At 43.9% G+C, this 22,944-nt stretch overlaps 1 protein-coding gene across 1 annotated transcript in view; it reads left to right on the forward strand.

Moving 5' to 3' along the window:
* Positions 1-22,944, forward strand: part of LOC115109653 (receptor-type tyrosine-protein phosphatase beta-like) — a 67,818-nt gene that overhangs the window by 13,889 nt on the left and 30,985 nt on the right. Inside the window, 14 exon segments of the mRNA XM_065009864.1 lie at positions 996-1,259; positions 1,428-1,703; positions 3,744-3,806; positions 3,809-4,003; positions 6,041-6,307; positions 18,717-18,980; positions 19,098-19,361; positions 19,644-19,768; positions 20,000-20,138; positions 20,384-20,656; positions 21,010-21,151; positions 21,263-21,399; positions 21,639-21,902; positions 22,423-22,689. Coding sequence (XP_064865936.1) covers positions 996-1,259; positions 1,428-1,703; positions 3,744-3,806; positions 3,809-4,003; positions 6,041-6,307; positions 18,717-18,980; positions 19,098-19,361; positions 19,644-19,768; positions 20,000-20,138; positions 20,384-20,656; positions 21,010-21,151; positions 21,263-21,399; positions 21,639-21,902; positions 22,423-22,689 — 2,940 coding nt within the window.

Here is a 22,944-nt window from a genome sequence, read left to right on the forward strand (position 1 = left end):
AATAAAATATTTCAGTTCTGTGTATTGCTTAGTTTTTATTTGATTAAATTGATCATCTCATCTCTGCTCAGACAGTAGCAGCAAGCCAGCCAGACAATGTTATCTCTGTGCTCCCCATACTGTGCTGTCTTTAGTCACCCTATTTAGCTATAGGCTAGCCTGACTACGTATGCTGCAGTGCTGTCTGACAAAATAATTTGATTAGTTCTTAAAAAGGTTATAGATAAGGCATACTTTCACTAACGGTCTCTATCCCGCTCTCTCATCATTGTGTGTACATTCCTCTCTCATGCATTCTATGCGGTCGGTGTGTATCTAATCTATAGTAGCAAGCATAAAAGTGTATCCATCTCTGTCCGAGCCGGAAAGAATAGGCACAATGAATGATGGTCATTGGAGTTAATTACCTAATTTCTGTGCTGAACTAGGTTGGATATTTTTTTTTAATGAAACTACAACTCCCTTCAGCCCGATGTTTTATTTTTTAGGGTCCATTTCTGGTTTGTTCAGGAATGGAGTCTCCTCTTTTACCTCATTTGTTTCCTCTCTGTCTCAAGGACACTGATGTGTCACGATCGTTGGAATAAATGGACCAAGGCGCGGCGTACGTAGAGTTCCACATGTTTAGTTGAAATGAAACTCACAAAAACAATAAAGAGCTAAACAAAACGTGAAGTCATGGAGTGCTCACAGGCCACTACGCACAAACAAGATCCCACAAAAATCCAGTGGGAAAAGGCTGCCTAAATATGATCCCCAATCAGAGACAACGATAGATGATTGGGAACCATACCAGGCCAACATAGAAATACAAAAACTAGAGTACCCACCCTAGTCACACCCCGACCAAACCAACATAGAGAATAAAAGGCTCTCTATGGTCAGGGCGTGACATGATGATCCTTTCTTATCTTTAATTATTGTGTTGTTTTCCTTGATCTAAATCCTTCTCCCCACATGTTTAAATCAATACTGATATTTTCTCCTTCTCACAGTTCCTGTGGCGGTAACAGAGCTCTTCTTGGAGAACCACGGCAGTCTGGACACCCTGAGGGCCTCCTGGGTCAATGCTAGGGGCGGCGTGGATGCATACCTGGTCTCCCTGGCAACCCTAGGCTCAGCCAACCAGGATAGGAAGCTTCCCCCCAACGCCACTGAAGTGGTCTTCAGCGGCCTGACCCCTGGACGGCCCTATCAGGTGACTGTGAGGTCAAAGGTCGGAGAGCAGACAACTGAGGTAGTGGCCACAGGCAGAACAGGTAAGTCATTCTGGAGTGTCAATCAACTAGCCTTTTCACATGATTGAGCAGAGTTAAGCCAAGTTGAGCCGAGCTGTACTGCCTGGTCACGGATCCACCATAGTTGCTGGAACCGTGCTGGAAAGGACAATGTGAATCTCTCACTTTCTCTCTCTCACCATCCCGCAGTGCCAGCCAAGGTGTCTCAGCTGTCCATGGTGGGCGTCATTGATGGCAGCACTCTGAAGAGTACATGGTTGCCCCCAAGAGGGGACTGGGAGAACTATCGTGTCCTGCTACTGAATGGCACGGTGGCTCTAGTCAATGAGACAGTGAGCAGGCTGGTTAGACAGTACTCCTTCTCTGTAGCTTCCTTGGGGCTGGTGCCTGGCAGGCTCTACACAGCTCAGGTCATGGTAGAGAGCGGTCTGTTTGGCAACACCGCTCAATGTCAGGGGAGGCTAGGTACGTTACATGAAACATTTTTACTACACTGTATTTCAAATCAAATCAAATTTTATTGCTCACATGTGCCAAAAAACAACACATGTAGACTTCACAGTGAAATGCTTACTGTCCAGCCCATTAAAAAAAGAAATAAAAATATTAGCTACATAAAATGTTTATAGTAACACAATAAAAGTAATAACGAGGTGCCAGTAACAAGTCAATGTGCAGGGGTACTGGGTGGTACTCACTACCCCTTGTGGTTGGATGTTGAGCAGTTGCCATACCAAGCAGTGATGCAGCCAGTCAAGATTCTCTCAGTGTTGGAGCTGTAGAACTTTGTGAGGATCTGAGGGCCCATCTCAAATCTTTTCAGCCTCTTGAGGGTGAAGACGCATTATTGTGCCCTCTTCCCGACTGTGTTGGTGTGTTTGGACCATGATAGGTCCTTAGTGATGTGAACACTGAGGAACTTGAATCTGTCTACCCTCGTGGTAGATGTGTTGTTGCCTACCCTCACCACCTGGGGGCGGCCTATCAGGAAGTCCAGGATCCAGTTGCAGAGGGAGGTGTTCAGTCCCAGGGTCCTTGGCTTAGTGATGAGCTTGGAGGGCACTATGGTGTTGAACTCTGAGCTGTAGTCAATGAACAGTATTCTCACGTACGTGTTCCTTTTGTCCAGGTGGGAAAGGGCAGTGGTGCTCTCACGCATGGTTCAGTGTTGCTTCCCTCGAAGCGAGCATGTAAGGCATTTAGCTCGTCTGGTTGGCTCGCGTCACTGGGAAGCTCTTGGCCGGGTTTCCCTTTGAGAGGGAGAGCTTTGTATGCATTCCTGTGTGTGGAGTAAAGGATCTACAGTTGTTTCCCCCTCTAGTTGCACATTGACATGCTGGTAGAAATGAGGTAAAACAGATGTCAGTTTTCCTGCATTAAAATCACCAGCCACTAAAAGCGCCACCTCTGGATGAGCATTTTCTTGTTTGTTTATGGCCTTATACAGCTCGTTGAATGCGGTCTTACTGCCAGCATCGGTTTGTGGTGATAAATAGACAGCTATGAAAAATACAGATTTTTGGTAACTAGTATAGTCTACAGCTTATCATGAGGTATTCTAACTCAGGCGAGCAGAACCTCAAGACTTCTTTAACATTAGAGATTGACAAAGAGAAACACACACCGCCCCCCGGATCTTACCGGACTCTGCCGTTCTGTCCTGCCGATGCATATAAAAACAGCTAGATGTATGTTATCCATGTCCTTGTTCAGCCATCACCACGAGAAGCATAGATAACAGTTCTTAATGTCCCATTGATAGGATATTCTTGAACGGAGCTCATCCAGTTTATTCTCCAGTGATTGCACATTCACCAATAGAACAGAGGGTAAAGGCAATTCATTCACTCGCTGCCGTAGTCTCATCAAGGCACCCGCGCGCCGGCCTCTATAGCGTCGTTTTCTCATGTTTCGGGGAGTGTCGGGGATTTGGGCCTGGTCCGGGATAATCAATGTCTTTCGCCTTCGACTCATTGAAGTAGAAGTTGAAAGCCTTCCCAGGACATCTAGTGGATGGACTTCCGAGAAGTGTGGAGGTTGTTATAGCAGCAAAGGGTGGACCAACTCCACATTAATGCTCATGATGTTGGAATGAGTTGTTCGACGACGAGCAGGTGTCCACATACTTTTGATCATGTAGTGACGCTGTTCTAATGTCCAGAAGCTCTTTTTGGACATAGGAAACGATGGCGGAAGGTTAAGATTAGCACCAAAAAATACACAAAAAAGCACAATTGGTCAGGAGCCCTTAAACCGTCCGCTTTCCAAAGCAGCGCCAATCTTGCTGGTTCCCCTGCTGGGTGTTAACCCAATGTTGTTATGGGTTGTATGTTGTCAAGAGCATTTAAGATGTCTATTTAAATTGCCATGGCTTCTGAAGTTTTCATTTTTGTTTTCATTACCCCTCCTCCTTTGCCCTCTCTCTCTTTACTCATTCACATAATATTCCTCTGTCCCCCCCCCTCCTCTCTTTACTCAATTACTCCTTCTCCCCCTTTCTCTCAGCCCCTCAGCCTGTCCAGCAGCTGATGGTCCGTCACGGTGATGAGACGTCTCTGAGCGTGCTGTGGTCTCGCCCCGCGGGGTGTGGGACGGGTACACCGTGGTCTTGAGACAGGGGGACACTGTTGTGTCACAGAGGACACTGTCCCGTGACGCCAGGGAGTGCACATTCAACGTCCTCATGCCCGGACGCCAGTACGCCATCGCCGTCACGACCAACAGTGGGGGCCTAAACAGCTCGGCTTCAGTGATTGGACGAACCAGTGAGTCAAGGTTCCAAAGGGAGATGGATTTCACCTTTCTTTTCCCAATGTGTTTGTTCTAGACACGACACTAGAACATTGTTCCTTACAGGTTTTGTAGTCATATAACATAATTGTTATTGTTGTCATATAATAATGAGCTTCTCTCCATTGGCAGAACTGCTTCTTTATGATCTCACTATGATTTCAAAGTCTCTCTATGACAGGGTTCAACACCTGGCGGCCTGGTGATTTTATTTGGGCCCCCCAAGTTTTCTGAGAAAAAAAAATATTTAAATTTTTTGGACATAAAATACTAAAAACACCAGAAAATCAGCTCCAAGTGATTTTAATTTTGAAAATATTTTCCAAAGTATTCCCACGCATAAGAGAGAGATACTGTTAATGTGATTGTATACAAATGTCAGCAAGGTTTGAAGTGATTCTGTTTTGGTCTAATATTATATCTGTTTGGGCTTCTTGCGGTCAATTTGCAGTCTACAAATGCTTTGTAATTATGTAAAGTTATTATGTTATGTTATGTTTGGGGCGGCAGGGTAGCCTAGTGGGAAGAGCGTTGGACTAGTAACCGAAAGGTTGCAAGTTCAAATTGCCGAGCTGACAAGGTACAAATCTGTCGTTCTGCCCCTGAACAGGCAGTTAACCCACTGTTCCTAGGCCGTCATTGAAATTAAGAATTCGTTCTTAACTGACTTGCCTAGTTAAATAAAGGTCAATGTTCTGGCCCCCTGAAAAAAAATTTGTCCCGCTGCTGAATCAACACTGATCAAAAATATAAACGCAATGTTCTATCTCCTTTAGTGAGCATTTCTCCTTTGCCAAGATAATCCATCCACCTGACAGGTGTGGCATTTCAAGAAGCTGATTAAACGGCATGATCATTACACAGGTACACCTTGTGCTGGGGACAATAAAAGGCCACTCTAAAATCTGCAGTTTTGTCACACGATGCCACAGATGTCTCATGTTTTGAGGGAGCGTGCAAAGAGCTGTTGCCAGATAATTGCATGTTTGTTTTTTGACCATAAGCCGCCTCCAACATTGTTTTAGAGAATTAGGCAGTACGTCTAACAAGCCTTACAACTGCAGACCACATGTAGCCATGTCAGGCCAAGACATTCGGCTCCTTCACCTGTGGGATCGTCTGAGACCAGCCACCCGGACAGCTGATGAAACTCTGGGTTTGCACAACCGAAGAATTTCTCCGCAAATTGCCAGATACCGTCTCAGGGAAGCTCACCTACGTGCTTGTCGTCCTCACCAGTTTCTTGACCTGACTGCTGTTCGGTGTCGTAAACGACTTCAGTGGGCAAAGGCTCACCTTTGATGACCACTGGCACGCTGGAGAAGTGTGCTCTTATGAATCCCAGTTTCAACTGTACCGGGCAGATGGCAGACAGCGTGTATGGCATTGTGTAGGCGAGCGGTTTGCTGATGTCAATGTTGAGAACAAAGTGCCCCATGGTGGGGTTATGGTATGGGCAGGCATAAGCTACGGAAAACTAACACAATTGCATTTTATCGATGGCAATTTGAATGCACAGAGATACCCGGACGAGATCCTCAGGGCCATTGTTGTGCCATTCATCCGCCGCCATCACCTCATGTTTGGGATGCTCTGGACTGACGTGTACAACAGCATGTTCCAGCTCCTTCAAATATCCAGAAACTTTGCATAGCCATTGAAGAGGAATGGGACAACATTCCAAAGGCCACAATTAACAGCCTGATCAACTCTATGCAAAGGAGATGTTTCATGCTACATGAGGTAAATGATCACACCAGATACTGACTGGTTTTCTGATCCACGCCCCTACCTATGTTTTGTTTTAAGGTATCCGTGACCAACTGATTAGGGCCTAGTGAATGTACTTCAATTGACTGATTTCCTTATATGACCTGTAACTGTTTATATTTTTGTTCAGTGTAGTTGATGATCTCTGCTCTATGGTCTCAACTATGGTCTACATTTCTCTCTATGGTCTCTGTTAATGTCTCACACCTTTGAAGTTCCTCTCTCTCTGTGTCTCCTCTCAGCCCCGGCGCAGGTGACCAGTCTGCGTGTGACCAACGGTGGCAGCACAGACAGCCTCCAAACCCAGTGGGAGCGGGCGGCCGGCGAGCTGGACTCGTACCGTGTGCTGCTTATCCACGACAGCAGTGTGATCAAGAACGAGAGCACCCCGGCCCACACCACGGCCTACAGCTTCCTGGCGCTGAAGCCTGGAGCCCTCTACAGGGTGGTGGTCACCACTGTCAGGGCCGGACAAGCCTCCAGACAGAGCGTGGCAGAGGGAAGAACAGGTAGACAACACTATGATCACTGAATGATGTAGCCTACTTTAAATGTATCATGTTCAAATAGATCAATTAGAAGATCATGTTTAGCTAGCACACATGGATATGAATTCCGATAAAAGCGCTCACAGTTTTAACTGTCTTTGTGTGACAAGCACCCGTACTAGTTTATGCAAAATCATGTCAGATAATGTCTTCTATTCGGGGATTGCCAGGATATTATTCAGAACTTTCTTAGCTCTTATCTGATGCGACAGGAATTTTCCTGGAATTTCCAGGATATCCGACTATGCAACAAACATGTCAAGGATTTCCTTTCAAAGACTTCCCTTCATGGAGGGAAAAGGATTGGGGTCTACAGTATTTTGTATGGTTGAATCCCAGCTATCTTAAATCTGAGAACGTTTTCATTAAAAGATGGCGGGGGAAACAGCCCCACTGGCCGCCCCACCACCGTTGTTATTGTTGCTGAGTTGAAGAGCGTCACGCAGCATGGTAAAATATGCAGTACATATTGTGCTCTTCTATTGCGCGTCCGAGGGGAAAAAACAGAGTTTTTGCAGTGCCTTCTCAATCAATCAATCAAATGTATTTATAAAGCCCTTTTTACATCAGCCGATGTCACAAAGTGCTATACAGAAACTCAGCCTAAAACCTCAAACGGCAAGCAATGAGGATGTAGAAGCACGGTGGGCTAGGAACAACTCCCTAGAAAGGCAGAAAACTAGGAAGAAACCTAGAGAGGAACCAGGCTCTGAGAGGTGGCCAGTCCTCTTCTGGCCGTGCCGGGTGGAGATTATAACAGTACATGGCCAAGATGTTCAAATGTTCATAGATGACCAGCAGGGTCAAATAATAATAATCACAGTGGTTGGGCAACAGGTCAGCACCTCAGGAGTAAATGTTACTTGCTTTTCATAGCCGATCATTCAGAGTTTGAGACAACGGGTGCGGTAGAGAGAGAGTGCCGAAAACAGCAGGTCCGGGACAAGGCAGCACGTCCGGTGAACAGGTCAGGGTTCCTTAGCCGCAGGCAGAACAGTCTCTGTAGTTCCCTGGGCTGTTGCTGTGGATTACAGCTCTTTCTGAACTGCCAGCTACTTGAGATGAACATACGAGCCAGATACAAAGTTAAAAAGCTTCTGCAGGAGAGCAAAAAAGTGAACTGCCTCAGGCACTGATTTTACAGCATCGACAAGAACCAAATTCAAACAATGTGCATTACAGTGCACATAAAATGCAAATCTTACACTGTTTTTAATCTGTGCAGACACACCAGAATGCTTTCCGCTCATGACGGATGCACTGTCATAGCCTTGCCCCACACAATTATTTCTGTAGTCCAGACTATGTTTTTCAAGGCAATCAATTATAATTTTTGTGAGACCTGCTGCATCTAAGCTTTCAGCTGACTGAAAGTGTAAAAAGCTTTCGTGGATGGCCCCATTGTAATAGTACCTCACAACTAAAGACATTTGTTATTTTTTCATTTCATTTTAAATCTTTGGTTTCATCTGCAATTACACTAAAAACTTAACTTTCTTTTACTTCTCTCATTATTTCACTTTGTACCATCTCAGCTAAGCTCTCAAGAACTTCATTTTGGATTTGGTGGCTTATGTACTTACCATTGCCACATGCATTCATCCTTTTCTCTATGAGAGGGTTAAGATTGTCAAAATATTACCCTCGTGAGAGTCATCCGACTCTCGATGACCTCTCTGCGCTATATTCTGAGTAGCAGTAAATAGGAGCACATGTGCAATTGTTTTAATGTAAGTACAGTTTTCCTCCACTCTCATTTTTGACATCTAACATTGATGAGTTGCTGTCAATAGCCCTTTGATGCTGATTCCAAGCATACATAGCATTGATATGATGCTCTGCCTTTGAATGGAGGTTCAAACCAGAATCTTTAAACGGCGCCATTTTCCAGTTACAAAACCCTGACTGTGATGTGAAGGCAGATTAAGGTGTATTGGGCAGAGAAAAATGCCTACAGGCGAAACAATAAGTCGAATCTTGAATTACAGAATATTCAAGCCATGAATTGTCCTTATACCAGGAGCTGTTGAAAGCCCTTTTCCTAGAACCATGCTGAGTTCTGGGAAATGTTTTCAAACACGGCTGTACAGGACCATCTTCTCTGGCTCTTGAAATGTCTGAAATACACATAAAATAATGTGTCATATCTCTATGGAAATGTATAATTAAGTATAATTAAGCTAACTAAAATGTGTAGTAATTAAGCTAACTAAAATGTGTAGTTTAAAGTATTGGCCTGGCCTCCCATTGTGTCCTTTTGGAACAGAAGTCTGATATCTCTCCCTTTCTTTTCATGTTTAATTGACCCTATGCAAAATTAACACCGTCTATGGTTACATACAAGCATCCAATTACCCACATTTTAGTCCAATCTCAATCTTAATTACAAATCTCCATTATCATAACTGTGCCTTAAATCAACTACCAGTCTAAGTTACTAGTTAGATCATGGCTACCCCTACTCTGCAGTAAGTAATTTAGCTAGCTATAATTTCTTACACCTTTACGATTGCAAACAGGCTATCTGCAAATTGTGGTAATGTTGAGTAACGTTAACAGATTGATAATAACAATTGTTCGTTTTGAGTTCAAGTACGGTAATCTAACTGAGTTAATGGATTTTTTTTGCTGAATGTTAACTTGCTGAACAATGACAGCTGTAGCCTACTAGTTACCCCACATTAGCTAAACATGTGTATACTGTAACTTACGACACTGCACTGTAATATGCGTGTATTACTAGCACATATGTAAACATAATGTTAGGCTGAATTGGGAACCGATCTCTCTTATCTGATTAACTGTATGTTAATGGAGCCAAATGTCTGACGTTAATTTACACAGTGACTCAACTTTCATTAAAGTTGTTCAGGAAACCTAAACCCGATGCTAAACCTTAAAACTTCCTTCAAATATGTTTTCACCAATCGCGAAAAGAGCTCGTGGAGCTGCTCTTTATTGTACTATCGCAAACAGACGTGTGTTTCGCCATTAAGGATTCCAGCTCTAAATGAAAATAATATACAATGGAATATGAGGCCTATATAAATTCAGCCACAACTTTGTTCCATCACAAAACCTGAGCGCAACCTGTCCGGTGAAGTTCATTAAGAATATTACATGTAACAAACAGTTATGTAATGATCTGACTAGATCATAAATTAACAATTTTCCAGACAGAGGCTTGAGTTTGCGAATTGACGGTTTATTGAACCAACTTTACACAGGCTACTGTTTGGGCCGTAGCACACGCCAAATAGATGACAGATAACCCACAAGCCAATCGTGACCTTCTCTTGTGAAGCCCAGACGTAAGAGAGAGAGAACAAAGGCTGAACCTGGTCTTAACTTCCAATGCCCAACCCCCCTCCACGCCACTCCGCCAACCACCAGGATGCCCGGCATCAGAACATTCCAGGCATTCCCGTGATTGGCAGATAGCAGGTTGATTGACATGTCGGACCCCGCGAACACCGGGTACTGGTCAGTACAACACAACCACCTCCTAGCCTAGCACATAACACACAGCTGTCTGTGCGGGTCGCTACAGTTACATGACCTACAGCATGGACAAGCAAGTTAATGTTTCCTGACATTTTCGGGCTACTAAACAACTATGGATTTATTTACCACAAGTCGCAAAGACAACAGAAACTCCCTCCACTATTCCAACATCATTAAATCACCTATGCTTAGTCTAATACAGTGACAACAATACCAAAAACTATTTAGTCCAATCAAAGTAAGCTAAAAATGATGTGGCTGTTCATGGTTCTGATTTGTGTGTGTGTGCAAGTAGAAAAAACATTTTGACTCACCATACTTGTAGAGAAACACCAATGCAATCCACCTCTTTCATGTTGACAAAACGGTCTATGACAGTCATACAGTACACACTTTTATTTTTGTTGTTGCCCTAGGCTAAAATACCTGCTCGCTAGCCTAACTTCCTTTCATGGGCAACGTTTGCTAGTTAACATTAGCCTTCTACATCTAGCTACATATTTCACTTCCATCCTCTCAGTCCAGTGGCACAATGTATGAATTTATGGTTGGATCAGAATTGCCATGATAATCATTGGCCAGTACGGCGAATTAAGTAAAACCACAAGTACAAATCCCTGTCTCCATCCAAGGCTAATTTAAGAAAGGGGAAATTGTATCTAGCTAGCTAGCTAGCCACCGGATGACACAAACAACACGAGATGCAACAATTCAGGTTGTTTCTGTCATCTCTTGATGCGATGTGCCAAATCCACACTGCCTTCCCTTGACACTTTTGTTTTGGTGCGCCAGTGCCATTCACAGTTGAGCTCACCCAGTTGAGCTATAATTGGCTATTATTTTATACTTTATTTTTTATCAAGGGAGACTAAATGCTCGCTGGTTTCCCTTGCATTCAATCCTAAAAGCGGCAACAATGTCATACTCTTTATGACCAGACAGCATCAGATACATGGCCTACACATACAGAGTTTAGATACATTCAGCCTCTTGCGATTTGAAGTACAATTATGAAAACACAGAGAGATGAGAGACTTTTTTATTTTTTTCATTGTTACATTTTTTAAAAATGGCTTCCCTTGGTAGGCTGCTAGAATTATCTGTCTTCTAGATCTTGTATCCCTCGTAGATCTCTTTTAGTGGATTTTACTTGTAGATCTTGAAACTTATTCCAGCTTTACCATATTCCGTTAATTTCTTCTCTCCTTTCCTGATACTCTTGTGTGTCATCTCTAATGTGTTATGTTTTCTTCCAAAATATCTGGGTAATTCAGTTCAAATCCTGTCGTGGAGAATTGTAACAAAATTTAACACTTACAAGAACTTGTGAATTCAATAAAGGCTTTAAATACAAAATATCAGAAGCCGAGCTGGTCCGCGGAACAACTCCATTCCCTAAACTCTGGCTCTGTATTTATGCACATACAACATATGAGTCCATCCCACATGCAAATGAAGTTACTTCCCTCAGTCCATCTGCCACCATTATAACCCAATCTGTGCATCCTGCTTGTTTGTTCGCGCCCAATAACGCCCATATCTGCTTTCAGTTAAGTTATAATAGTGGCAGGACGTCTTCATGCCCCAAAAATAATACATGCCCATCTTATGCTATGGGCCACTTATGTTTAGCCTGGTGTGTTCTTTGGTATGTCTGTCCTTTTTAGGGCTAGTAAACTATGTGTCTAGTAGACTATGTGTCTCTCTCTCTTCTCCTGTGGTCTGATGTACATCTTTGCTTGACAGTATTATGTTTGTCCCTATATGTACCGTTTGCTCCCACAATCCCTGTAACACAAACACAGCAGTTCACTTGAGTTACATTTGAGTAATTTAGCAGATGCTCTAATACAGAGCTACGTACAGTAGTGAGTGCATAAATGTTCATACTGGGCCCCCGTGGGAATCAAACCCACAACCCTGGCGTTGCAAGGGCCATGCGCTACCTACTGAGTTGCACAGGATCAGTTCTAGGACACAATCTAAGCCAATTTAATGCTATGAGCCTGGTTAGTGAGGCTATATCATATCTATCAAACCTAAGAGATATTCAACAGATCAGGTTTGTGGTGAAATGACTCCATGAAGCCTGATTCAACACTCACCAATCAGAGACAGACTCATCAGTACTCTCTGTATCTGCCCACTCCTCGGAGTCTGAATCCTCTGATATCTGTTGTCTCGCCCTCCTCATTGCCTCACTCTCTCCTATTCTCTTCTCTGTCCATTTCATTTGCTCTCGCCTCTCTCTTTCTTTCTTCTCTTGCTCCTTTCTCATTTTTTCTTGCTTCTCTTTTTCTTTCATCTCCTGCTTATTTTTTATATTCTCTTCTTTTTCCTTCAGTTTTAGTTTAAGCTCTCTTTTTTTCTCCTCCTGCTTTTGTACCTTTTTCTCAACTTTTTCTTTCTTTTTCTCAGCTTCAGCTAACTTTTTCTCCGCTTTTTCGTTATCCTTCTCCTCTTTTTTCAGGCGCTTCTTCTCATCTTGTTCTCTTTTTTTCTCAGCTTCAGCTAACTTTTTCTCCACTTTTTCGTTATCCTTCTCCTCTTTTTTCAGGCGCTTCTTCTCATCTTGTTCTCTTTTTTTCTCAGCTTCAGCTAACTTTTTCTCCGCTTTTTCGTTATCCTTCTCCTCTTTTTTCAGGCGCTTCTTCTCATCTTGTTCTCTTTTTTTCTCAGCTTCAGCTAACTTTTTCTCCACTTTTTCGTTATCCTTCTCCTCTTTTTTCAGGCGCTTCTTCTCATCTTGTTCTCTTTTTTTCTCAGCTTCAGCTAACTTTTTCTCCACTTTTTCGTTATCCTTCTCCTCTTTTTTCAGGCGCTTCTTCTCATCTTGTTCTCTTTTTTTCTCAGCTTCAGCTAACTTTTTCTCCACTTTTTCGTTATCCTTCTCCTCTTTTTTCAGGCGCTTCTTCTCATCTTGTTCTCTTTTTTTCTCAGCTTCAGCCAACCTCTTTTCCCCCTTTTCTTCTTCCTTCTTCTCCATCTCCAGGTTATTTATCCTCTCCTGTTCTTTCTTTTTCTCTTCCTCAAGTCTAGGTTTCTCCACCTTTTCTTTTTCCTTCCTCTCCTTCTCCCAAATTCTTGCCATCTCTTTTTCTTTCTTTTTCTCTGCTTCCAATCTCAGTTTCTCCTCTGTTTCGTTCTCCTTCTTCTGGTTCTTTATTCTCTTCTTTTCTTCCTCAAACCTAAGATTCTCTTCCAGTTCTTGTGCCTTCATCTCATTCGCAAGGATCTTCAGCCTCTCTTTTTCTTTCTGTTTCTCTTCTTCCCATTTAAATTTCTCCTCCTTTTCTTTTTCTTTCCTCTCCTTCTCCAGGTTCTTAATCCTCTCTTTCTCTTTCTTTTTTTCTGCTTCCAACCTGACTTTTTTCTCCTTTTCTTTTTCTTTCATCTCCTTCTCCAGGTTCTTAATCCTCTCGTTCTCTTTCTTTTTTTCTTCCTCCAACCTGACTTTTTCCTCCTTTTCTTTTTCTTTCATCTCCTTCTCCAGGTTCTTAATCCTCTCTTTCTCTTTCTTTTTTTCTTCCTCCAACCAGAGTTTATCCTCCTTGTCTTTTTCCTTCCTCAACTTCTCCAGGGTCTTCATCCTCTCTTTTCCTTTCTTTAGCTCTTCATCAAATGTCTCTGTCAATCTTAAGTCCCTCTCAGCCTTTTCTTTTTTAATTTCATCTAGACATTTCTGTCTCTCTTTCATCTGTCCTATCAGCTTGTTCTCCTCCTGTTCTACCCTCTTTTCCTGATCCCCAATACACTGTTCCTTCTTCGTCAATTGCTCCTCACCGTTACCTGCTTTCTCTTTCTGACCTACATTCTGCATCTTCATCCATTTTCTCTCCATCTCTTTTTCCACAGCTTCAAGTATCTCAATCCGATCCAACTCCCTCTCATTTTCTATTGCCTTCATCATCTCTATCATGTCCTGCTCCGTCTTCTGTATTATATTTGCTGGAGACTTCCTCTGCAACTTCTTCCATTTTCTCTCCATCTCTTTTTCCACCACCACAAGTATCTCCGCCCGATCCTTCTCCCTCTCCTCTTCCATTGTCTTCATCATCTCCTCAATCTCCTTCTCCTGTCTCAAAGCTGGGTCTGAGGATGCGTCTGTGTATAGCCCCTCGAGAATAGCAGGTGGCAACGGCAGAGGGCGTTTGGGAGGAGAGAGATCAGGAAACCAATGTGTTATAGGCATGGGAGGATCAACCAGTGGGGGTAGGACAGGAGAGCGTCCGTGGAGTCTCTGTTCGGCTGGGAGGACACCTGAGCTGCCTGTCAGAGACACACTCTGGTAGTACTGATGCCGTCCTGACGTAGGCTGGCCAGCGGGGGGCACTGGAATGGGGAATTCCCAAGAAGGTTTCATGTAGGTTGAGGAGTCACCCACACCGTTCATGTTCTGTCGCATAAGAAACGAGCGATATTAGGTAGTTATAGCATGTGCATCTTTGTTAAATGGCATAGAATTAACCGTATACTTAACTGCATACATTCAACCAATTAAACAAGACAGGATATATACTGCAGCTATAATATCGTGGAATTAAGACAAATATCTGCAGGGCTTTTCTTCCGGCTCCATTGCACTTTCTCAATGTCAAACTTAATTTAGACCCTCATACCAGGCCACTAGGTGCTCAAACGGGGTGCTCTTATGTCTGAAGTCATGTCCTCTCACCTCCTCAAGCAACTCTCCCAGTCTCCTCATCTCTGCCCAGAGTGCCTTGGTCTCCACGTCTACCTTCTCCTCCAGCCTTCTGACGACCACACAGAGTTCCTGGTTGTCCTTAGCCTGCTTCCATTTGCTATACTGCAGCATCTCCTCATGCTTCTGCTGTTTCTTCTGGCTCTTTTTCAGCTGAGCCATCATGGCTTCCCGGTCACTCTTCATGACTTTGATGGCCTCCCCAATCAGAGTCACCTTCTCTCTGAGGAGACCCAGTTTCTGAGACTTGGTGGGCTGCCTCTGAACAAGATGAATGTATGAAAGGATGTTCAAAAACCATGTTCAAAAATAAAAGACAAAAAACATGTTTTAGTACCAAATATTTTAACATAAAATGACATAGCAATGACGAAGTTTGAACTTATAAAATTGAGAAATAGCAATTCATTGAACATCAAATTAGTTACATGAAAAAGGAAGCTCCTACTTACAGTAAGGAGTTGTACTCTCTTTGGACCAGGCAAACAGAAACAGTCCATGATGACTGTCTTGTATGTGGACAACTTGATGGAACAAAACAAAGCAATCAATGCAATATAGCCTAAATCATTCAGGATATTTTCTTAGCTTAGACTTGACAATTATTAGACATATTAAATTGGTATATATCTTATTCGAGAGACGGTACATACTTATTCGAGAGATGAAATGGCCAATAATTCACACATTTCACAGTTCATTTTGGATCATCCGTATGCTTCAAGTCCTTTCTTTATGAGTAGCCTTATCGGTTTGCACTCCAACACAAAGGTTAGAACATACGACGAGAATTGGAATGCAATTATGACATCATTTTATTATGATGCTGAATACGGGGTTTTGAAAGCGATAGTTGTAATGAAAACGCATCCCCCCTTAGAATTAGAATGTTCATTATAATTCTATGTACATACCTCATTATGGCATCACAGCAATTAATAGGCAGCATCATGCCATAATCAATAAAATGGCACCCAATTTAGACCAATAGTATGTGAATTTCACATACAATAATATTATAATGGCCAGATTATGCCCTCCTGTACTGTCGGTCCACATAGATGTAGGCTAGGCCTGAACAATGATATAGGCCTTCACCTCACAATAATGTAATAATACTTTTTCTTTCCGCTTGTGTTTTGCATTTATATTGATGTGTGTATTTTCTGTAATGTACAGTGCATTCGGAAAGTATTCAGAACCCTGAACTTTTTCCACATTTTGTTACAATACAGCCTAGTTTTAAATGGATTAAATCGTTTCCCCCCTAGTCAATCTACACACAATATCCCATAATGACAAAGCAAAAACAGTTTTTTAGAAATGTTTGGAAATGTATATAAAAAAAACTTTAATATCACATTTACATAAGTATTCAGACCCTTTACTCAGTACTTTGTTGAAGCACCTTTGACAGCGATTACAGCCTTGAGTCTTCTTGGGTATGACGCTACAAGTTTGGAACACCTGTATTTGGGGAGTTTCTCCCATTCTTCTCTGCAGATCATCTCAAGCTCTGTCAGGTTGGATGGGGAGCATCGCTGCACAGCAATTTTCAGGTCTCTCCAGAGATGTTTAGAACGAGTTCAAGTCCGGGCTCTGGCTGGGCCACTCAAGGACATTCAGAGACTTGTCCCGAAGCCACTCCTACGTTGTCTTGGCTGTGTGCTTAGGGTCGTTGTCCAGGTTGGAAGGTGAACCTTTGCCCCAGTCTGAGGTCCTGAGCGCCCTGGAGCAGGTTTTCATCAAGGATCTCTTTTTACTTTGCTCCGTTCGTCTTTCTCTTGATCCTGACGAGTCTCCCAGTCCCTGCCACTAAAAAACATCCTCACAGCCACCACCATGCTTCACCGTAGGGATGGTGCCAGGTTTCCTCCAGACGTGACGCTTGGCATTCAGGCCAAAGAGTTGAATCTTGGTTTCATCAGACCAGAGAATCTTGTTTCTCATGGTCTGAGAGTCTTTAGGTGCCTTTTGGTAAACTCCAAGCGGGCTGTCATGTGCCTTTTACTGAGGAGTGGCTTCAGTCTGGCCATTCTACCATAAAGGCCAGATTGGTGGAGTGCTGCGGAGATGTTGTCCTTCTGGAACGTTCTGCCATCTCTACAGAGGAACTCTGGATCTCTGTCAGAGTGACCATCGGGTTCTTGGTCACCTCACCTTCTCCCCGATTTCTCAGTCTGGCCGGGCGGCCAACTCTAGGAAGAGTCTTGGTTCCAAACTTCTTCCATTTAAAAATGATGGAGGCCACTGTGTTCTTGGGGACCTTCAAAGCTGCAGAAATGTTTTGGTACCCTTCCCCAGGTCTGTGCCTCGACACAATCCTGTCTCGACCTCATGGCCTGGTTTTTGCTCTGACATGCACTGCCTTCTGTGGGACCTTATAAAGACAGGTGTCCAATCAAGTGGATTTACTACAGGTGGACTCTAATCAAGTTGTAGAACCATCTCAAGGATGATCAATGGAAACAGGATGCACCTGAGCTCAATTTCGATTCTTATAGCAAAGTGTCTGAATACTTATTTAAATAAAGGTATTTCTGTTACATTTTTTTATCTTGTTTTCACTTTGTCATTATGGGGTATTGTGTGTAGATTGATGAGGCAAAACAAATATTTAATCTATTTTAGAATAAGGTTTGTAACGTGACAAAATGTGTAAAAAGTCAAGGGGCCTGGATACTTTCTGTAATTCAGGGATTATCTGTAAAAGAGACCTGGGTTTCAGTATGAATCCCTGATAAAATAAAGGTTCAATATTAAAAGCATTAAAAAAAATGTATCTGTAGCCTATTAGTGCAGTCACATTCCATTCAAGACACTCTCTCTTTCTTCGCCATTTATTTATTGAATAACTTTCATATGAATGGCTCATAAATGGCTCAAGCTTGTTGGGTCAACAAGTTATTCAATAAATAAATGGCGAAGAAAGAGAGAGTGTCTTTAATGGAATGTGACATTGACAGTTTTATCTCAATCTCTTCATTCAAAGATCAATCATGGATCATTGTTGTCTCTACCTTCTTGCCCTTTGTGCTGTTGTCTGTGCCCAATAATGTTTGTACCATGTTTTGTGCTACTACCATGTATCAGGTATGAAGGTAAAACCCAGATGCAGACAACGTTGAACTAACAGTGGTTTAATAGTCCAACCGGGGCAGGCAATAGACAGGTCAAAGCAGGCAGGGGTCAGTAAACCAGAGGTGGGGCAACGGTACAGGACAGCAGGCAGGCTCAGGGTCAGGGTAGGCAGGGGTCAGTAAACCAGAGGTGGGGCAACAGTACCGGACGGCAGGCAGGCTCAGGGTAGGCAGAGGTCAACAATCCAGAGGTGGGGCAAAGGTATAGGTCGGCAGGCAGGCAGAGTGGTCAGGCAGGCGGGTTCAGAGACAGGACAGGTAAGGTTCAAAACCAGGAGGGTGAGAAAAAGAGAGACTGGGAAAAGCAAGAGCTGAGACACAAACACGCTGGTTGACTTGACAAGCTGGCAACAGACAAACAGAGATCACAGGTATAAATACACGGGGGATAATGGGGAAGATGGGCGACACCTGTCAGGGGGTGGAGCCAATCACAAAGACAGGTGAAACAGATCAGGGTGTGACACCATGTTGTGTTGCTACCATGTTGTTGTCATGTGTTGCTACCATGCTGTGTTGTCATGTGTTGCTGCCTTGCTATGTTATTGTCTGGTGTCTCTCTTTATGTAGTGTTGTCTCTCTTTTTGTGATGTGTGTTTTGTCCCATATTTATATATTTTACATTTTTAAAATGTTTAATCCCAGACCCCATCCCCGCAGGAGGCCTTTTGGCTTTTGGTAGGCCGTCATTATAAATAAGAATTTGTTCTCAACTGACTTGCCTAGTTAAATAAAGGTTAAATAAAAAATTGAACACACAACCAAGTTACTGTTTTAATGTTGCTTGTAAGAGATGTTCTTACATATCCCACATTATTATTGAGAAAAAACAAAACAAGAATTCAAATAAAAAATAGTTGTTTTTAAGTCCTTACAATACAAAAACGTTACAAAACAAGTTTTTATTTTTATTTGTTTAACTATATATTTTGATTCATACAGCTTTCACAGCTGCAAATATGAACAGACAGTGATTCACAGAATGACTGAATCAGTCTCTCTCTCTCCCCATCCCCCCTTCCAGTCCCTGCTGCCGTAGGCGAGGTGACAGTCAGTAACAACGGTCGTATGGACTTCCTCAGTGTGTCGTGGCGACCAGCCCAAGGTGACGTGGATAGTTACCTGGTCACCCTGAAGGACCACGAGAGGACTGTCCACACCCTGGTCGTGTCCAAGTCCAGCCCTGAGTGTGTGTTCAAGTCCCTGGTGTCTGGACGGCTCTATAACATCTCCATCGTCTCCCGCAGTGGAGTCTACGAAAACCACACCATCGTGCAGGAACGCACACGTAGGTCTACCGCGTCTACCTGTTTGTCTGTCTGAAATACGTCTCGTCTGCTTGCTTTGCTGTTCTATTCAATTCAAGTTTTCTTCAATTATATTCTATTCTTTTCCTCTTTCCCAGAGCCCTCTAGTGTCCAGAACCCCACAGCGATCCACTCGGCCAGGGATGACTACCTGAAGGTGTACTGGCGCCATGCGGCAGGGGACTTTGACTACTACCAGGTGGTCATCAAGCACAACAACATCTTCCACCAGAACAAGACAGTTATGAAGAGCCAGAATGAGTGTGTGTTCAACGGCCTGGTGCCCGGGAGACTCTACACTGTCATCGTCAGCACCTGGAGCGGGAAGTATGAGACCAGCGTGTCCACGGACGGAAGGACCTGTGAGTGATACGAATAGTATAATATGTTCTATCTCTTTTTTTATTTGGAATATATAATATGTGCATAGCATAGCGGTGTTTGTAAGAATAATTAAGCTAGTTACACTCATAACTGTCTAATTTTGGTGAAACAGTTTCCTTGAGCATGCTTATTTGAAACCTGCCTCTCGCCACCCTCTGTCCCTTTGTATATGTTGTACGTTGAGTTTGTATGCTGCAAAATGCATTGCCTCTGAGAACATCACAGTTGATCTATTTCAATCTGGAATCTGTCTGTGACAGTCCCTGCGGCGGTGAGATCACTAGCTCTGGCTGGGCGGGGCACGGAGGACCTTGGTGTCGCCTGGCTGGCTGCTCTGGGGGATGTGGATCACTACGAGGTGCAGCTCCTCTTCAACGACATGAAGGTTAGTCCTCCTGGTCCAGTCTACAGAAGTACCTGGTTAGTCTGTCTTCATGTTTAGAGGACTTTTATGACCTTCATTCTGTTCTTATATTTTCTCCCTGCTTTATTTCTATTTATCTTACCGATTTTAATTATGTAAAGTGACTTTGGGTGTTTCTAAAAAAAAAAGTATAGTAATTTAATATAGCAGAATGTATTAATAAGGAATGTTTTATATATTATTATTATGAAGGTGTTCCCGCCCATCACCCTGGGCAGCAGCGCGGGGGCGTGTGTCCTGTCCTCCCTCACCCCGGGACGCCTCTATAAGATCCACGTTTCCACCTTCAGCGGACCCAACCAGAGGGCCCAGTTCATAGAGGGCAGGACAGGTGAAACCTTTGTTTGTTTTCTTTCAAAATGCTTGTGTTTGATTTGTTAGCACGTTTGGGACTACTCCATTGGTTGAGTTGAGTTAGCAAAACGGGACACAGCAAAATGTCACAGAATCGAAAACAAATCGACCACAAGCAAAAGATAAACTGACAACAGTATTCATTTCCGTTCCATTTCCACCCCCTTTCTCCCTCTCCTGGTTCTTCTGTCTCCTTCTCGTCTTTTCTCCCCCTGCTTGCAGTTCCCAGCAAGGTCAAGAACATCCACGTGAGCAACAATGGGCAGAGCAACAGCCTGCAGATCAGCTGGACCCCGGGGCAGGGTGACGTGGACAGCTACTCTGTGTCGTTGTCACTGGACGGGCCAGAGGGACGCATGCTGGAGACGCGACCCGTACCCAAACACCCAAATCAGCTGGGATTCAACTCCCTGCAGCCTGGACAGCTGTACAGTGTGACTGTAAGGTCTATCAGTGGTATACTGTTGAACAACAACACGGCCAGCGGACGCACCGGTGAGGAGGCTGCATAAGGACTCATAACACATTCTTTACTCGTACACTGCATTCATAAGCAGTGCATTAGCATTTCACACTGTATATTTGGGTGTTTTGGTGGTGGACTGGGAAGGAATAGTGATCTCTCTCACTGGTTCTTGGCTATCTACAATTTGAAATCAGTCCATTTGACTGAACTGATTGGTTCTGCTTTTTTTATTTTTTACCCCCTAATCGGCTGTTGATTGGTCAACAGTGATGCCTATGTGCAATTTGTATCCCTTAGGAAATAAGTCATCTGACCTCAATGGGACTACCTGGTTAAATAAAGGTCAAAACAATCCAATCGAAACTGTCCCCTCTCTCCTCAGTCCCCTCTGCAGTGACGGGCCTGCAGGCTGACAACAGACACACCACCTGCAGTATTCAGGTGAGCTGGCAGGAGGCCCGGGGAGTGGCGGACGGCTACAGCCTGCAGCTGCTGGACGACAGGGGACACCTGGTCACCAACAGGTATTATTATTTGTGTATTCTATTGGCATTCTTGTATTTATTCTATGAACCACTCCAATTGTATTGAATTGAGTGGAATGGAATAGAATTTAATTGAATTAAATTGTACAGCTCCCAGGCCTCCTCTGGGTCCACTCCGCTCCAGCACCACTTCGACGGCCTCACCCCGGGGAAGAGGTACTACGTCCTGGTCCACACCACCAGCGGAGGGGTCCGCAGTGAGGGGGTCACCGCTGAAGCACGCACGCGTAAGACTGCATGGATTTATTCACCCAAGTCCCTTGAAAACAATGTCCAGTGGTATTATGTGCAGTACAGAAGTGCTCAACCCTAATCCTGGAGAGCCATATGTTATTTTCTAGGAAGTTGTTCCTTCTCACTGTGTTTCCTTCTCACTTGCTCTTCGGGGTCTAGGTCAGGTTCTGGTAAAGCACATTGTAACAACTGATAAATGTTATTTAAATTTGATTGAATAATTCATCCCCAGGTCCGGCGGCGGTTAGCGACCTCTCCATCCAGGCCAACAGCAGCAGCAGCCTGTCCTTCCACTGGTCTCCCCCGCAGGGAGAGTTCGAAGGTTACGACCTCTACCTGTACAATGGAGACGACACCCTGTACGACCGGCGCAGCGGCCAGCCTAACACGCTGCAGGTCTCCTTCCAGGGCCTGAGGCCTGGTGCCCCCTACAGGATGGTGGTGTTAACACGCAGCGGAGAGCAGACCAATGACTCAGCTATCTGGGCCAGGACTGGTGAGAGAGCTACAGATGTAGGACCTTAATTTGACCAGCATTGTCGCAGCAAAATAATCCTGCAGCAACAGTATTTGAACATTTAGTCCATTCACACTTTTCCAACAATTTTATGTTGCTTGATCGGTGGTTAGTCTATTAGCTGGCCAAAATTAGGCTGCATGAAAAGTGGCATCCTGTTAATATAACTGTGTGTTAGTGTGGGTTTTCAGTGAATTTATGTAAATCCTGCAGTGCAGGAAAAATCTCAGCAATGACAGGGTGATCAAATTCAAATCTAACATCTGTGCTCTCTAGTGCTGAGGAGGGGTACCGTCGGTCTAGGGTATGATAAAGACAAATTCTTACTTGAGATAAGATGTGAGTTTCACATCACGTGATGGCACATACGTAAGGTGTTTCTTTCACATAAACTATGTGGTAAACAAACAACTAAGTGCTAACTGTATCCGTCACACTCACTGACATTACATCATGACTTGACATCTGATTTTTTTCCACTCCTCCTCGTCCTCCTCAGTCCCAGCTGCAGTGACGTCTCTGCAGGCCCGAAGTCATCCCCAGGCAGAGGAGCTCCGGGTGTCGTGGGAGCGTGCAGAGGGGGAACTGAGCGGCTACCTGCTGTCTGTCTACAACCCAGATGGCTCCCAGCAGGCAGAGGAGGCTCTAGGGCCCGACGCCACGGAGTATGCCGTCAACACACTGATCCCCGGGCGCCTCTACCATGCTGTCATCCTCACCCGCAGTGGAGAGCTCACAAACAGGGCCACCACTCAGGGCAGGACCGGTGAGTCCTCTCTTACTAAATGATTGTCAAGGAGTGTTGACATGGTGTTGAGGGGGAATTAGTTGAGTCAGTAAAGAGAACAAATGGATGTACAGTAGAAAGAGCAGCTTTCTTGAGGGCTGTCCTGATATGTCTTGATGTTTAACAACACAATTACCATATATTCTACACTAAAATCTGTTTTTATTGTACAGTATTTGCTTGGATGGTCATCAAATTGCTTATCTTTGCGTTGTTCTCTTCTCTTCTCTTCAG

Source organism: Oncorhynchus nerka, linkage group LG25 (assembly GCF_034236695.1).
Source record: "Oncorhynchus nerka isolate Pitt River linkage group LG25, Oner_Uvic_2.0, whole genome shotgun sequence".
Taxonomy (NCBI): domain Eukaryota; kingdom Metazoa; phylum Chordata; class Actinopteri; order Salmoniformes; family Salmonidae; genus Oncorhynchus; species Oncorhynchus nerka.